The sequence below is a fragment of the Cibotium barometz genome, chromosome 41 (genome assembly GCF_041138505.1).
Source record: "Cibotium barometz isolate CiBa-2024 chromosome 41, ASM4113850v1, whole genome shotgun sequence".
Taxonomy (NCBI): Eukaryota; Viridiplantae; Streptophyta; class Polypodiopsida; order Cyatheales; family Cibotiaceae; genus Cibotium; species Cibotium barometz.
Window position 1 is genome coordinate 34,848,724 of NC_141086.1, and position 14,686 is coordinate 34,863,409.

The 14,686-nt window shown below is 42.7% G+C and overlaps 1 protein-coding gene across 1 annotated transcript in view; it reads right to left on the minus strand.

Moving 5' to 3' along the window:
• Positions 1 to 1,270: 1,270 nt before the first annotated feature.
• LOC147614910 (formin-like protein 14) overlaps positions 1,271 to 14,686 on the minus strand; it is a 48,994-nt gene continuing 35,578 nt past the window's right edge. Inside the window, exons 13-17 of the mRNA XM_086780233.1 lie at positions 7,469 to 7,540; positions 7,249 to 7,365; positions 2,848 to 2,916; positions 2,464 to 2,530; positions 1,271 to 2,274 (exon numbers count right to left, since the gene is read on the minus strand). Coding sequence (XP_086636359.1) covers positions 2,057 to 2,274; positions 2,464 to 2,530; positions 2,848 to 2,916; positions 7,249 to 7,365; positions 7,469 to 7,540 — 543 coding nt within the window. The 3' untranslated portion in view covers positions 1,271 to 2,056. The remainder of the gene's footprint in view (positions 2,275 to 2,463; positions 2,531 to 2,847; positions 2,917 to 7,248; positions 7,366 to 7,468; positions 7,541 to 14,686) is intronic.

Here is a 14,686-nt window from a genome sequence, read left to right on the forward strand (position 1 = left end):
AGCTTGAGAAAATTATTCTACTCCTCCACCCGTGGTTGACATGGCAAGCCTCTTGACACTCATAGACTCTCCCCTATGCAAGGTATTCTTTATGGATGAGGATGACACAACACACACATTGTTATGATATGGAGATGTATTTGCACATGTATCCATATCACTATGATGATGTTGTTAATGGTGATCATATGATAGACATACAACTAGTCTATCCTTTTGTACGAGTCTTGATTTCTTTTCGTCTTTTTTCCATGGCTCATTTGGAATGCTTGTGCTACTTTTGGTCTTATAGACCCATTGGGTCTATTGAAGATGATCAGACACACACTCTCTCTCTCATATTATTCAAAAACAATAGTATAGCACAAAACTGTACAATATAAGTTCTTTTAGCAATATTTTGATCAAGGATCTGTTGGATTGATTCATCATGATTGACGTAAACTTGTGTTTAAACACTCCTTTCTTTTGTATCTTTCGGCTACGTCTGTATTTATTACTAATCAAGTCGTACATAGTTTGCCTCGTGCAAACACTGTTGCTTTAGAATCAGCTCTGGATGCAGTTGCCGAGAAGCGTCTTTACTACTACCTCAACTTGTTGAAAAGCAGCATCAAGCCAGGTTGGGTCCTTATTCCTGCCAACATTGAGTATCAAGCTGAAAGGACTCTCCCATCTTTATACTTGGTCGAGCACATGTAGAACGGAAAATGGTCGTGCTCAACTAGCAATCCACGATATCAATTGAGAGCATCATGGCAGTAGCACCTTTGCCTTGAAGCCTTTGACTATGTGGTACTTTGCCTGCCATCTCCGGGCCTCAACTCCTACAGGAGGAGTGTGTTCACTACTGTTCTCAATAAACGCAAGATTTCGAGTTGTGTCTCACGATCCGTGCCCAAATTTACTTCAGACGTGTTCGGCCTTTTCCTGTGTGCCGACATGACCATGCCGCCATTGACGAATTTTAAGAGGTGACACCCAATGACTACGAGATCGATTCATAAACTTGTGCATGATTTGTTCATTTTGTACATAGAGGGCATGGTTTACCGTATATGATGATGGGAGAAAGCGGGGTGGAATGTAGCTGGGCGCAATTGATAGCAAGCAGCAAGGACGCATCTTGCAACCTGACGGTCAAGCAATGTAACGAGAGATTGCTCAAAAAAGTTGAACCCTTGGTGGAATTAGAAACATAATAACTTTTACGGGAACTAAAAAAAACATTTTAAGGAGAAACATCGACTAAATGCGCTCTAATCGCTAATTTTAATGAAACAGTACAAGCCAAAAGTACTCTTAGATATAGTAGAAGAAAATACTACAATTAAGATCACCTCTGAATATATTGCTACACCCTCAACCACCAGAAACAATAATTTTCAAGGTGGTGTTTTTACACAGCCTTTCCAAGCTTTTACGTCAAAAACAAATGTAAAATATGTCCTAGCTAAGAGCCTTTTTTGGGTTGAACCCCAAACATCCCATCCTTGTAGAATGTGTCCTAATGGAAAGCTTAAAATACAAAAAATCTCCCAGTATTTGGAGATTTTCATGCTCGCTGTGAAAATGGTCACACCACCCAAAACAAAGAGGAGGCGAGGCTAACAAGATCCTCTGCCACAAAGGTCCTGGCATCCCTCCATAAGAACTAGATTTTCTGTTCGCCACCTTTCTGGATTGCATCCCAGATATCGGTGCACCGACCAGGTTGTCATCCAAATGTGCACCTTTTTGCGTGTAAAAAATCAATTGGTAAAATTTTAGTAATGAACACCAAAACCAACTTTTCTTTTGGCAACTGGGCGCAACCCAGTAGGTTTCTGGTGCAAACGAAATTAAAAAGGAACCCCAACCTGCATAATCACTTGCTGGAGGATCAGAACCCACACTAAGAGCTCACAAACTGCCATGTTTGATCACGCAAAAGCTCCCATTGAAAACATGCCCAGCCCTGAGTGCATTGCTTCAAGTTCCATCTAACACAGCCACGATGATATACCACTGTACACGGCACCCTTGAGAAACCTCTTCTAGATTTTTTGCTCTTGGATCAGCCTGCTTTACCTCTTCGAGGAGAAAAAGGTGATTCATTCTCTCTCCTGGTGGGACTATTTCTGAACTTATCTTGGTCTAACCGATGAGGAGAATTCTTCATTCTCTCCTTCTCGGCCTCTTTCTCTGCCTTCTTCTTCTCCATCTCAAGCAGCTTTGTGTTTTCTTCCAGGGCTTTCTTGAAAGTACTTACAAAATTCAGAAGTATAGAAGTTACTGCATTACAGGACAAGTCATCAAGAATTTTGTTTATTGTACACTGGAGAAACCATTGAATACAAAGAAAGCGTACAAATAATACATTCAAAGCCACCAAACTTAGAACTCCATAAGTGTATTTTAGTATGATGATGTGAATGCAACATCCTTGAGATTCCAATGTGTAGCTCACAGAATAATCTTTACCTTGTTCAAAGGGACAACGTGCAGGATCCTCTCCGAAGTACTGTGCAAGAGAATCTGCATTTCGACCCTGTGCCACGAGCATGTCCAAGTTATTATCAGTACACAGAGCAGTTCATCAGATTAAGAAAGATTTGTGCATTGCTTGAAAGAAAGCAAGGACAGCACTAGTCTTTTCCTTGCAGCAATCACAGGAAAGAGATAGCCTAAGATGCTTTCTCTCAAACCCCCTCACAAAAAGGAAGGTGTGCATGCCTGTTTGGCCACCCATGGAACGAAAGAAGAGATGCTATGAGGAAAGTGTGTTAGTGCATGCACATGAACGTGTTTGTTCTCCACCTAAGGCCGCCTTAAAATAGGTGAAGCAAGAGTTTTCTTATGACTTACCACTTCTGCATACAAACTAGCCAAAGACTTCACATCTGCCTCTGCTGTGTTGAGGAAGACCTTCAAAACCTTCAGAGGGCAACAATGCACAAGTATTAGTGAAAAAATACAATAAAAATGTCCTTCTTAATCATCTTTCTTCTTCCCACTATTCCTGAGCAGTTCTACACCTAGGCTATATGTTGACAAACACCAAACCAACATATAAAAGGTGAAGGAAGGGACTTAATATGATATGAAGTCACCACCCTTTTACTATGAAAAATATACATATAATAACTTCGTTATGCCACATTTGACAGCAGAATTAGTTGAACTGATTCAAGGCTGAGAACTAAAGAGAACATAATCTCTGCTGAAGAACAAATCTCCTTGACAACGGAAGTTGCATAAGAGCCTATATATACCTTTCTAAGGTTGGAATATATCCAACCTTACAAATTGAGAGCATAACTGCACTTATTTAACAACAAACAAACACACACACAGAAAAACACTAGAAGAAGTTAAGCCTCGGACATTGTTCAGCTGGCCCTTTTCCATTCACTCCCCTCCATCAATAAGGAGCCCTTCCAACCGTTGTCCCTGATATGAAACGCCCTCATCTGCCTCCCTTCCTGCCATCCCCAAGGGACCTGCACCGATATTCCTTGTGAGCTGCGTAGTCTGTGGGCTTTTCAATTCACTTCAGACAGCTGCCTCCCGCCAGCTCAGGGGGATATCCATGACATTCGACACAGCAATCGACATCTATCCACCCCAGGAGTAACTGACTCCTCTTGCATCGCCTCCAGGACACCTCTCACTTCAGACATAGTTATAGAATTTTTTGTGCTAGTGATTGCCAGAAGCCTCCTATAAGGCTACCGGTGTTAATAGAGATGATTAACACAACAGAAGATTTAAAATACGAGCACACACCAATAAAATCATCTACTACTATCTTTCTATTATATCTTGAGCAAACGTTGCATGTACAAACTTGTCAGGTGATTAAAGGCTGAGAACTAAAGAGAACATAATCTCTAGTGAAGAACAAATCTCCTTGACAACAGAAGTTGCATGAGAACCTATATATACCTTCATAAGATGAATATATCCAACCTTACAAATTGAAAGAATAGTTGCACTTATTTAACAACAAACGAACACAAACAAGGAAAACACTAGAAGAAGTTTTGCAAAGATAAGCCCAGGACATTCTTTAGCCATTCCTTGTCCAATCACTCCCTTGCATCGACAAGGAACAGCCCCTGGTATCGAACGCCCTCATCTGCTTCCCTACCAACCATCCCATAGGGTCCCACACCCATATTCCTTGGGGTCACCAGAGGCACAGTCCATCGACTTTTGGATTCACTCCAAGCAGCTGCCTCTCCCCGTGATATCAACACAGCAATAGACATCTATCCACCCCAGGTGTAACCGACCCCTCTCGCTCCACCTCCAGGACACCCCCAACCCCAAAAAAACCCTGCGGGTCTAGGTAGCAATCTTCTTGAGGATCGATATCCCTCTGGCAAATTTTGGTATTAGAGAGGGCCACATCCTGCTTGCCTTCGTGGTTAACCGCCATGACACTGTGCAGTACAGAGGAACCGCTCTAACGGAATACCACCACACCCCCGAATAGGTAGATAGTCGGCTTCCACCACAACCACAGATGACGCATCGACCCATCCCCTCTCAACATCATAGACAACCCCTCATGGTGCCTGTGGCTGTAGGAGAAATGCCCCTCGGTCTGGCTTCACTGGACCCAAGCAAGGGGCATTCAAGGGACTCAACACAGCCTTGCTGGATAACCCGGCCTTCCTTTCTTGAACTATTCAACTAGACTCGGGTTTCCTTTTTTACTTTTAGCGGAGGCTCTGGGAAAGCTTTCGCCCGAGTAAGATTACACTCTTCATTTGGCTAATCACCCACAGGAGTCTATGGTGGGCACCTTGCTTGCTATCACAGATCAGCCTGCCTGCTGCAGCCAGGGCAATGCTCCCAAAGACCTAGCGACATTGCCTTTGAGATCGCTCAAAGACACAACAAGTTTAATGAAGGATTCTGCACCTCTTCACTTCAGACCCAGTGACCTTCAATCACCCTGGGGACCATTACGTCACTTCGGCTCACTCACTTCTGGATCATGTAGCCCCTGCCCCATTAGCACCTTGGACCCCCATACCCACTCTGTCTAATAGCAATGGGAGCTCATTATCAACATTGCACCCTTGCATATCTGGCAGACTTATGTACCGAGGTGACAGGTCATTGAAGACATAGTCACCAACCGGCACAAACCATCTGCTCTAGACCTCGTCAACACCGTCCAGGAACGTTTGAAGCACTTGACAGGCAACTCAGATCGCATGCTGAAATGCCAGGCCACCTTCTTTCACGCTTGAATTCCAAGCCCCTTCCTTGCCTAAGGGAACACCGGCCGGCATCACATGGCATTACAGGCTGCCAATGTCCCCTTCCCCCAAAACCCAGGGATGTAGCAGCCAGACATAAAGAGAGCCCCATCTTCTCCTACTTTGTATATTCTACCTTGTTACAGAGTAGCAAGCCCACTCACGAGCATAGTTTTGTTTCTAATATTAGATGGAGATATTCTTGGATGGGAAAATTTGCAAAGAGTGTATAGAAGGACATAAATTCTAAAAACTTAAAAATCAACAGATACAGTAACAACTAAAACCAGAAACTTGACAAGTAATGGATTTAAATCAAGAAAACTACTCTATAAAAAATGGGGAGAGAGAGAGAGAGAGAGAGAGAGAGAGAGAGAGAGAGCGAGTTTCTCACCAAGTCTCGAAAAAGTCCAGACTCTTGGTTTACCCCAATGCTTACTAAGAAGAGTGAAAGGCAAAAGATAATTAATAAGATTTCGAGAAGAGAGAGAGAGAGAGAAAGAGAGAGAGAGAGAGAGAGAGAGAGAGTTGTATTTACTATTAACATCTTCACAAGGCCAAAATGACCTATGAGACCAAAATGTTACATCATGTCCATGGAATACATCATCATGGTACCGAAAGGAAAACCAAAAGAAAATATCCGTGAAAAAAAAACAAAAAAAAACAAGGAGCCTCAGGCTCTCGCATCAGCCAAGAATATCTCGCGTTCAAGAACACTAAGAGGTATAAATTCTACTGAAGCTGATCAAGAACATGTATTCTTTCTTAAGAGAATCTTTGCTTAGTTACAAATCAGCCAAATCGATACTTGGTGGGGTGCATTCCAGGTTATAAGTTGAGCCCAACTTCTGATCTCCAAGGATCTTGAGGTAGCTTGGTATAGAAAGAGAGATGAAGAATTAACTTCAAGTGATACATATGGCTCAAGCGAGACCGAAACTTGATTGCCACCAGGGTGTTACAAGAGAGTTTGTCATCAGTATGGGATTAATGGTATATTGAACTACAATGACTGCTGTGAGTCAATTTCATCGCTTCTTTGTTCACGGAGACCTTCTCAGGAGATCAAAGTGCATAAAATGAGCTTTAAAATATTTATTGATACATAAAAATATGCACTTGTAGGCTTTATCTCAGGCATTTTCTTGCAGCCAGTCTTGACTTCTTCTCATCCTCTCATACGCCCTTTCAAGAAAACATTTGGTTGCAAATCCTATATTAAAGAACAGCATTTGCATTTTATATAACCTTGTGTCTCTAATTTAAGAGTGATAAGGGCCCATGATAGTTGACACCAAAACAAAGAACTAGGAACCAAGCTTGCGCGTAGCAATCCTAATTGGAGCAACCCGTCATCTACCTTCATTCTATGTACTCAAATTCTTCTAGAAAAGTGCTTGTTCTAGCCAAAGCTGAAGTATGAGGACAAAATTTACACCGCATGCATGCCCTAGTGCCCACTCAGGTCAGCATTGCCCAAAATAGTTGCGGCATTTATTTACAAAAATGTTCCATGCTGTGGTAACCCATAAGCATCTGTATTCGGTCAGTAAATCTATGCTCAAGTCGTAGTCAGTGCAAGCATGAATGTGAGCTGTGCCATGCTACCCTTGCTACAGTCTGTATGCAATTAGAAGGTCATCCATGACTGTCTACTCCAAATTCCATGCTTGCATGGGTATAAAAGTTGGTAGGAATTTAAAAAATAACAAATCAATACGGAAGGCTTGGCTCCCAGGAAATTATGCATGGAGGCCTGTCTGCAAGAACTACAACCTAGTAATTAAAAGATTTTGATGCCACTTGATAAGATAGCCCTACACTTGGGTACTAACCTAATGAAAACTGAAGTCTGCATTTACCTGGCTTGGAGGCCTGTCTGCAAGGACTACAACCTAATAATTAAAAGATTTTGATGCCAGTTGACAAGATGCCCTAAGCTTGGGTATTACCTTAACGAAAGGAAGTACAAACTGAATTGTGCATTTACCTGACGAAACCCTTCAGAAACTGGACCATCATTTTCTGATGCAGTAAGTTCCTGCTCAACTTTTTCAAGCCCTTTACTGACTGCCTGCATCTCCTCAGCCAGGGACTTCAATTGAATCTGCCATCATATATAAAGACTTTAAAGGACAGACTCGAAGGAATTATCACAAGCCTCCAGTTGAGCAATCAAATGGTCCACCAGAAAAAAGGCTCCATCTCACCTTTGTCGCACCTTCCAGGTGGACAAGATCTTTATCAAAATCTAGTAGATCTGGTAGCTTTTCTGAAATAACCTGTACAGCAAAACCCAATGTGTTACCCGATAGTCAATGACAACAACCACACTTATGTTGAAGGCATAGTTGCATGCAATGGAAGCCGAAACGGCTTGAACTAGATAGTGGTGATTTTGGGGGAAATGTAAAATGTTTTTTTTTTGGGGGGGGGGGGGGGGGGGGGGGGATTTCGAGGGAGATAAAATTGGGGAGAAATTTGATGCCGCTGAGAATCCAATGACCCAAATCATGCTATGACTAACAAGTCCCGACACTCAATTTAAGAATACTAACAAAAAAAATGCACCCGTAACATTGCTTGTGCATTCCCTGTGGGTGTGGGCTGGTCGTGGGTGTGACTTTTTAAAGCCATTTGGGTCGTTTCCATAGAGCCCACAACAGGAAACCACCATTGTGCGACATTTCCAGCAGTTTCCTTCCAATTGATTTGCCGTTGACAGCGTGAGCAGCTGACATCAGTCATTTCCACCATTTCCTTGTTCTTTCAAACTTGGAGGGGTCTGGAAACGCCGTTTCCACGTTTCAAGACGCTGAAAAAGCCATTTCATGCAGCTTTAGTTGAAGGAGGAAGTTTCCTTTACATGTTTGCAACGCCAGTAACTGAAGCAAGTAAGTAAACGTGACTCTAGTGTGGCACTCGAGCCAATCTACTCTCATAATGGAGAATGAAATATTTCATGGCTAAAAACTGATGGCTGCATGTGCGCCATGAATTTAATTGCCAGCTAAAACCTGAAGAAAACGGCTGAATCCTGTGAGGTGCCCAAGAGGAAGAGCGATGGAATCTGCAGCATGCAGCTAGCCAGGCTGATGATCTCACATAGTTGCTCAAAACGCAGCTGATCTGTTGTTGACCAATCTGAGTTGGAACCTGAGAAGGTAGCTGAATCCTGTGAGGTGCCCAAGAGGAAGGGGGATAGAATCTGCAGTAGGAAGAGGACTCTTTACACGCATAAGGGACCATGCGGTTGGAGGATTAAAAAATTTGGGGTTTTTGGGGCCTTCTATAGCCCCTTACATGATGGGGTGGCACCATAGTAACATAAAAACATGCTTCACCCTCTCGAAACAGCACCAAACATTTCTAGCAAGAAATGTTTCGAAACAAAACGAAACCTGCCCATCGAAACGACTTTTCGCCCAAATGTAAAGTTAGGTCAAATAAACGGGCGAAAGGGTTTTTTTTTTTTTGCAAATGCAATTTCTGCCGTCTTTTTCGCCCTTGTTTGCTGCCCATTTGCCACTTCGCGCTTCCATCTCTTCTCCTCGTCCACTCCTCTTTGCTCCTTCACTTCTTCTCCTGCATGCGTCCTCTTCTTCCACTTCCGTTTTTGTCTCTCTTCTCCTCCACGGTCCACCCCTCCTCTTTCCTCCTCCTCTTTCTCTACGTTTCTTGCCTTCCAACTTTCTCTCCTTTTCTCACCTCCTTCCCTTGTCTCCTCTTCCCTTCCAACTTGTTTCTTTCCTCCTCTCTCTCACTCCTTTTCTTGCCCAAATTTTGAAAATACCAAAAAACCTACTCCCAAAATCATGAACTTCATCCCACTAATCCCCTCAAAAAAAATGCATCTTCATCTTTCTGTTGGCTATGTTATAAATTTGGTATGTGTATATGAGAAGTGTCATTTCAAAACCTTTGTGTTTCGTCCAAAACAAACGAAATGAAACAAAACCTTCGAAACGAGGAAACGGACGAAACGTTTCATGTTACTATGGGTGGCACCAGATTGATGATCTCACATGGTTGCTCAAAAGGCAACTAATCTGCTACTAACCAATATGAGATGCAACCTAAGGCACAAAACACCAACCCCCCGCAGTGGACCCTTGCAGCACACACATGCTACCGGGTCTGTATATTCTCCACCCTACTGTTGATGCTGTCTCATCTCATTGGCTTCTAAACTGTCCTACTCATGTTTATTACACCAATGTCCAACTCAGGATTCAAATCTTGGGCTACTTTAACTGGCTTGTTCTCTAGGAGAGCATTACAACTACATACAAAATTCCAAGTGTCAAACTTTGCATTCCCTCATCCACAAGACACATGCATTCTTGTGTCATCCATGTGTCAATAAACGCTTACACTCTATGTGCCTCCTTGTGTTTCCATGCGCTACCTTTTTGACCATTGACTTCACCTTTTATAAGTAACCATGTGAGTCAACCTTTAAGTTAGGACCCTTAGTCTTTCTTCTTCCTTTCTAATGTGCATGCTCTCTCCCTTGTTCTCATGTTGTACCCTCATACATTGCTATTTCAACAATAGGTACATGGGGCGACATGCATGTTATCTCTTTGAGAGCTATAAAATCATATATTTGGCCCTTGGTTTTCAATTGCTGCATAAATCTGTCCTCTTTTCTCTTCCACTACTTCTGCAATTGTGATTGCTCTGGCTGCTGCAGTCTGAGGCGGAACTCTTTCTCTTTGGTTGCCCCAGTTCTGGGAAGGAGTTCTGAGGCTACTCTGGACAGTGCCCGTGATCTTAAACTACTTGGCCTTGCTCTCCAGCAGGCCGAACTCTTTAATCAAATCTTCTACATATCGGAAGCCTTGATTTTAGCCTTCCCCTCAACCAGTAATTTGAATACTTTAGCCACGTACAAGGAGTTGAACACACTCTTCTCACCTGATGGGTATACACACACACACACACACACACACACACCTAGATGAATCCAAAAACATGCCCAAATTCACCTTTTAGGAACGTGCATGTTATATACTCATGGTAGTCAACCCACAAGACTATTTAACTATATAACCCATAAGAGTATAGGCAAAGGTGTAAACCATGGGTTAGCTTGTGGGGGCTAGAGAGGGGTGTGTCGACAAGTGGATGAGAGCTACACACCTCCCTTCCTTAAGCCTATAAAAGCAAGGTCTCAACACCTTCTCATATGTGTGAGAGCTCTAGCATCTTTGTAAGTACTTTGTGCTTAATCCAAGCTTTGTGTTGCTTTGTGAAACCTTGTGGTTTTAACATTTGGTATCGAAGTGTTAAAACCACTAATTACCCCTCATTTCCATTTCACTTGAGTGACACATTGGAAGTTAAAGGTAAGGGACTGAGATTGTCTAAACTCATCTTGGCAATTTTTTGTGAAAACTTCTTGCGAGACTTTTAGCCAAAACCTTTTTATCGGAAGAGAGAGTTGAGAAAGAGAAGGGAGCTTTATGAGAACCTTCTTTTGTGTGTGTACCTAGTGTATCATAGGGCTTCTTTGTGTGTATTCCTCTTCTAGAGCAAGAGTGAGAGAGTCTTCAATCTGTGCGAGTTTTGAGAGAGAAAAGAGTCTTATGTGACAACATCACTTCCATAGTTTAGACTTGGGAATGTTGGGGATGGCAGCATCTTCCCGTTCCCATTCCCGTCCCATGTCACTCTATAGTCACAGGGAATGGCCATTCTCAATCTTTTCTGTCCCCGTTCCTCGTCCCCATTTCGGGTCTCATGTGACTATGATCACTTCATCTGAGTGAGATCAACAATAGGCTAAACCATTCTTTGCATATGATCGATGAGCTGCGTGGTGCAATGTCATTTTCTCTGACACTGTGATCCTCAATAACAACAAAGCGCACTAGACAATCGCAACCAGCACACTTGGGCAGCAGGCAGTGTTTTCGGTGGTGAATGAAGGTGCACATAAAGCTATGAGAAACAACCATGTGCTGCACCAACTCTTGCAGCTGTGAATTAGCTCACAAAACTGAGAGTCAACCGACTATCATGTGCCATTTTTACTAGAAGCACTTGCCGAAAACGTGTTAAGAAATTTAAATCTTCTATTTTTGGGGTGCAGCAGAAGCATGGATGGCCCACATCTTTTGATCTCTTAGCAAATACACTCAGCATTTCTATGTTTTGATAAGCCTTGCAAATAAATCACTCTATATATCCTAGTGGTATGAAAACCTTTGTAAAAGTCTTATGTGTATAAAGGACATAACCTCAACCTATGTGTGAAAGGTGAATATGCATGGCACCATCAAATTCTTGTGAGTCAAGCAATCCTAAAGTGCAAATAAAACTCAAGAAAAAAACATCATCCAAATCCCACTACTATCACTTAGCTATGAGCCTGGGATTTTCACAATTCTTGAGTAGAAATATGCATTTGTATGGTGAGGGAACTTGGTGAAGCTGAGTGAGCCACATTTTTGTAAGCCGTCTAGCTATAAACGGTTTTGCATACACAAGAGAGAGACTTTGTGGTAACATCTTGAAATAAAGTCAAGTCACAATGGATGTTTCTTTGATAGAAATGACTGTTTGCATAGCTCAAAATACCATACTTGGGCAATCAAAATGCAAATGGTCCTTATAGACAAAGATCTACGAGATATTGCCAATGGGACCGAAAGGAAACTCCACAACAAGGAACCCGAGGATAGTTCATAAATGGGAAGACAATGATGCGAAAGCTTTGTCATTCATCATCAATAATCTTAGTGACAATCAAATACATCAGATTAGCTCGGCTTCTAGTGCACATGAAGCTTGGCTAAGACTGAAAGCATCTTTATAGGTTAGATAACGCTGACAAGACAATAATTGCAACTCATATGAATGATCAACCAGCTCTCTGGAGCAAGTGTTCCCATTTCAAAAGAAGAAGTTGTTTTTGTACTCTTATGCAGCATGCCTCCAACCTTTGAACAATGTGTGTCTGTCATTTCCAGTACTTATGATTTATTATGTTGTGCTTGCCCTATGGAGGTTCAAAGTAGGCGATGTGACCTGGTGGGAAGACTACGGTGCAGAAGCTCCAAACTCCAAAACTTGGCTATTCGGATTTTAGGCCAAGCTTGTTCTTCTTCGGTAGTAGAGAGACTATGGAGCTCCTTTAGCAATATCCAGAGGAAGTTTGATTTCCTATGGGCTTTTTTGTATCTCTCAAGTTTGTACTTCATATTTCTGATTTTTAAAAAGCTTCAAATTTCAGATTCCTATCTAAATCTCATTCTTGACTCTCTCTACATGTGTTTGAGTTCAATTGTTGACGTGGCGTTTCCGTTTCCGTTTCAACCCCCTTGAAAAATTACGTTTCCGCTTCCATTTCCATTTCCATTTCCTCGTTCCGCATAACTATGCTCTTAGGAGAGCTAGCCTAATGGTCTCCGCACACACATAACTCACAAAGCTCAACAATTTGAGTTTCATGTTCAAAGGGCCACATTTCTGTTGGGTTTTACGCTGTGTATGAGGAGTGCTAGTGATCATCAGTAGATTACTGGGGCACTTTTTACTTCAGTTAGTGGAGGTTTTTTCCCCAGTTTAGCCTAGTTTCACTTATATTCAGTTTATAGGTGTTTTGGTCCACCCGGCACATTTTATGGCCGGACATGTGAACACATATCTTTAGGGTCACTATTATGTGGCTATTGTACTTTACTTTTCATCAAGCATAATACTGAAGTCGTGTTCTCCCTCTCTGTTGCTCTCCACGCTTGTTTGCAGCATCTCCAAACCCTAACCCTAACACCTTCATTGCCTTCATTTGGTATCAGAGCTTTGAAGGCTTGCCTTGCCCTACCCGTACACTGCCAGGTTATTATTGCTGCTGCCCGTACAACTCCGTACATCATTGTTGCTGCCCGTACACCTGTGCGCCGCCTGCAGTAATCGTACAGCTGCTCGCCTGCAACAGCTGCCGTACCTGTTCGTCGCTGTCAGCACCCGTACCTGCTCCGTATAGTCAGCGCCGCCTTCAGGTACTGTACCTGCCCAGACTGTGCCGCCTTCAGGTACTGTACCTGCCCCGTACAACTGTCAGTGCCGCCTTCAGCATCTGGTCGCCTACAAACCTGCACAGAAAGCCGTGCAGCATTCAATGCTGCGTACCTGCTTCTGTACCAATCGACTGTACCTTCTGTACATTCAACTGAAGCTTCAATACTGTACTGCTTCGACTGTACCTGCTGTGCATACGACTGCAACTTCCAAACCTGCAGAGTACCTGTTCGCACTGTTCAGTACAATGCTCCATCAGAGTACATCCACTGTACTTCACCTGTACCTGCAGTCTGCTCCGTACAGTAAACTATACCTGCACAGTACAACAGTCAAGTCATTCGCATTGCAGTCAACTTGTACCTGCTAACATCACACTGTGGTAAGCATTACAAGTTTTGAATATTGGGCATTTTTATTTTCTCTGTGAAAATCTACAGGCAAATACAGGCAGACTTTCTAGCAAAGAACTATGCAGGTTTTTTGCACAGTTTGGGTGCAGTAAATTTGGGCATTTTTGGGGCATTTTGGCATTGTGTACGCCATTTGCTGCTCTACTCAGTCATTGGTGCATTGAGCTGCACATTCAGAGGATTGAGAGTGCAGGCATACTTGGGTGAACTGTATTCAGTGGAGTACAGTTGTTTTCAGGGTTCTTGCTATTGGGTTTTTTGATACACAGGTACAACATTGTGCGTAGGCATAATGGCAAATCAACAGCAAAGTGATGTATTCACATATTTGTCTAAGGAAGACAAATTGGATGGCACGAACTACTCCTTGTGGAGTTTTATGCTGAAAAATGTGCTTGTGGCAAAAGGTCTTTGGGATTTTGTTAGTGGTGATGAACCACGTCCAGGTCCATTGGCTCCAGAGTCTCCTCCCCAAGGGGGTGCTCGTGGACGAGGACAACAAGTACAGGCTCCAGGGCAGCCATTGCCTGTTCAAAGAACAAATGCTCAAAAGACATGGGATGCCAGGGATGCACAAGCTTTGTCACTCATTGCATTGTCAGTACAGATGTCCATTATACCTCATATTCATTCAGCTGGCTCTTCACAGAATGCATGGGTGACTTTGGAGCAGATGTATGCTGCTCGTAATGAGGCTAGGATCTCATTTTTGAAAAGAGAGCTGGAAAATCAGAAAATGAATGAAGGAGATGATATGTCTAGCCACTTAAACAAGCTGCAGGATTTGAGAGAGCAACTCATCAATGTGGATGAGATTATTCCTAAGACACAGCTTGTGTCCACCATCTTGCACTCTTTGCCAAGATCTTACTTGGCTTTTCATACCTCTTTGAACCTCAGCATGAGGAATGCTGTTGAACCCCTCAAGTATCAGGAACTTGTTGCTCTCTTACTACAAGAGGAGCAAATGAGGAAGAATATGAATAT